The sequence below is a fragment of the Sycon ciliatum genome, chromosome 1 (genome assembly GCF_964019385.1).
Source record: "Sycon ciliatum chromosome 1, ocSycCili1.1, whole genome shotgun sequence".
NCBI lineage: Eukaryota > Metazoa > Porifera > Calcarea > Leucosolenida > Sycettidae > Sycon > Sycon ciliatum.
The window spans coordinates 95518135-95520634 of record NC_088643.1 but is presented as its reverse complement, the minus strand read 5'-3'; the positions used below and the strand labels follow the sequence as shown (position 1 = coordinate 95520634).

At 45.2% G+C, this 2500-nt stretch overlaps 1 protein-coding gene across 1 annotated transcript in view; it reads right to left on the bottom strand.

Moving 5' to 3' along the window:
- LOC135806659 (protein Hook homolog 3-like) overlaps positions 1-2500 on the bottom strand; it is a 42576-nt gene that overhangs the window by 12770 nt on the left and 27306 nt on the right. Inside the window, exon 21 of the mRNA XM_065320886.1 lies at positions 371-503. Within this exon, the coding sequence (XP_065176958.1) occupies positions 371-503 (133 nt within the window). The remainder of the gene's footprint in view (positions 1-370; positions 504-2500) is intronic.

Sequence of the window (2500 nt, the reverse complement as noted above, 5' to 3'; positions counted from 1 at the left end):
TGCCAGCATATCAGCCACAGCAAACAAAGACATAGGAACGACTGTTAAGTGCACTAGAGCGTATGCTGCCAAGAATTACAAACTACAGACGAGTCTCAATGGATGAGCAGCAGCAGCAGCACCACCACCACCATCATATCTGGATTCTGAATTTCTGATAAACAACAGAGATTGTTGGAATCACGTGACAGGAGAAAGAGATGAAAACCAACCATCATTCCTTACGGATAGCATGCGCACACTTGAAGTTTATGTAGATGTACTCAACAGTGAATCTTGACCCCCTCCCCCCATGCACACACATGGCACCAGCAGGCCAGGCCAAATCTATTGTACTTTTCTAGAGGAACTACACTACTAGTAAACTTACAACTGAACTATCAGACGAAGTGGCGGTGGCGGTGGCAGTAGGTGTGTGCTGTGACTTTGTCTCTGTCATTCTGGACTCCGATTCAGAATCATCCAAGCGACTTTGGAGATCCACTACTTCAGCTTGCAATTTCCTAAGCATATCAACACGAAGAATGTCGTGAGTAAACAAAAACTGAAATAACAAAATATCTCAACACTGAGGATGGATTATGCCTGCAAATTTGGTGGGGGTGGAAAGACACTAGCACCAAGGAGGCCCATAATAATTGTGGTATGATTGTGCATACTGAGTAGTGTATCAATGGCTGTGTTTTAAAAAAATTTCACGGTTCACATGAGACTCGGTTTCTCTATATAGAGGCCGAGTTTTCCGCATCCGTAGGAACGCCACCACCCTTCAAGGATCAAGGCGCAGATGCAGCTCCTAAAGCGGTGGGAGGTGAGTAGATCAGCTCACCAGCATGTGGTCAAAGACCGAAAATCCCATTCACTGCATCCATGTTTTCCTCGTGAGTTCCCAATTAAAGGGGAACTCCGGTCCAAAATCACCCCCATTTTTTATTGCGGAATCCATTAGAGTATATCGTAAGTGGTAGAATGGCGAAAACCGGAAGCTTCTACGACAAGGATAACATACCTAAATTACCAATTGCAATTTTCCATATTTGGCACGAGGGGGCCCCCTCCCACCCTGTGACGTAAAACGTTCTCAGCCCGGTCTACTCAGATGAAATTTTCAAATAATTGAAGCAAGAATGAAAAGTCCTTGGCCATTGTTGAAGTGCTTGTTGTTCTGTGCCATGCCCGATTTATTGTCACGACTCGCTGCTGCGTCTCTGGATGCAACAATGTCACGAAGAAAGAGGCGCCTGCGGGCTGTCGTAGCATGGCTTTCCTCTGGCTGACGCGAACCTGACGACAGCTTGGCTATGGAGAGTATGTTGGAAGGATTTTTCTCCGACGAAAAATAATCGTGTCTGCACTGAGCATTTCACTGAGATGTGCTATGAAAGAGATTTCCAACAAGAGTTTGCACAAAGCATTGGTGGCTATAAGCAGAATCAGCAGCGACGCTTGACGCCAGGGTCTCTGCCATCCTGAAACTTGGCGGTGCATGTCATACTAATAGTTAGTAGCTCCTCTACCTCTGCTGCCAGCAAAAGCAGACCATCTTCGATTTACTTCCAGGAACGTGAGCACGATGAGGTAAGTGAACGGCATGATTTTGTGCCGTCCAGAACGTAGCTCTAAACGACTACAGTCCTACTCAAAGTCCTCTACTCAAAATCCTAGTCAGTGAAGTCGAGAATTGATGTAATGTACATGGAACGTTATCATAATACTCATAAAAAGGACACACTTCAGGCTCATTACAAACATCTTGAAAGTTTTTGTCTTCACAAGTATACTTTCAAGCCTTCTCATCTGTGGATTACTGTATTTAATCCACTGTTCCTGTTCCTTTTCCCTTGCCTGTATTTCACCTGATGAGAAGGCTTGAAAGTATACTTGTGAAGACAAAAACTTTCAAGATGTTTGTAATGAGCCTGAAGTGTGTCCTTTTTATGAGTATTATCGCATTTTTGTCTCAGAGGAAACTGTGAACGTTATCATGTGTGTTATTTCGGTTCTCTTCATCTGTAAGTTTCCATTGCGTTACTTTCCGGTTGCAGCTACACTGCCACAAATACAAGGTACCGTATGATTTGTAGTCTGGAAATTTTCCATGCTGTCATACTGAAGTGGGCACCAAAACGTGTCCACTTTTCGTACAATGGCATGAGAGCACGGGTACAGTCGGCATGTCTGTCCCACAATGCCAATATAGGGAGAGCGCACGCCAAAACCAAGGAGGGTGTGCTCAGGTACAGGCTGGAATACACCAAGAGCACAAAGTGGCCAAGAAGCTGCACGACAATGTCCTGCAACTTCTTGAAGGACCTGTTGAACGATGTGCGTACAACCATTCTCGGCATTCGCAACGGCACCGGCACAACCCCATGCTCCCGAACACAGTACAGTCTTGTGCCATTGTATCTGTCAACTTTACCAGATTGTTCATGCAGCTGCATTGGTGTAAAGCATGCGCCCACCTGAAAACACAAATATTGCCCGAGTCAAGAATAGT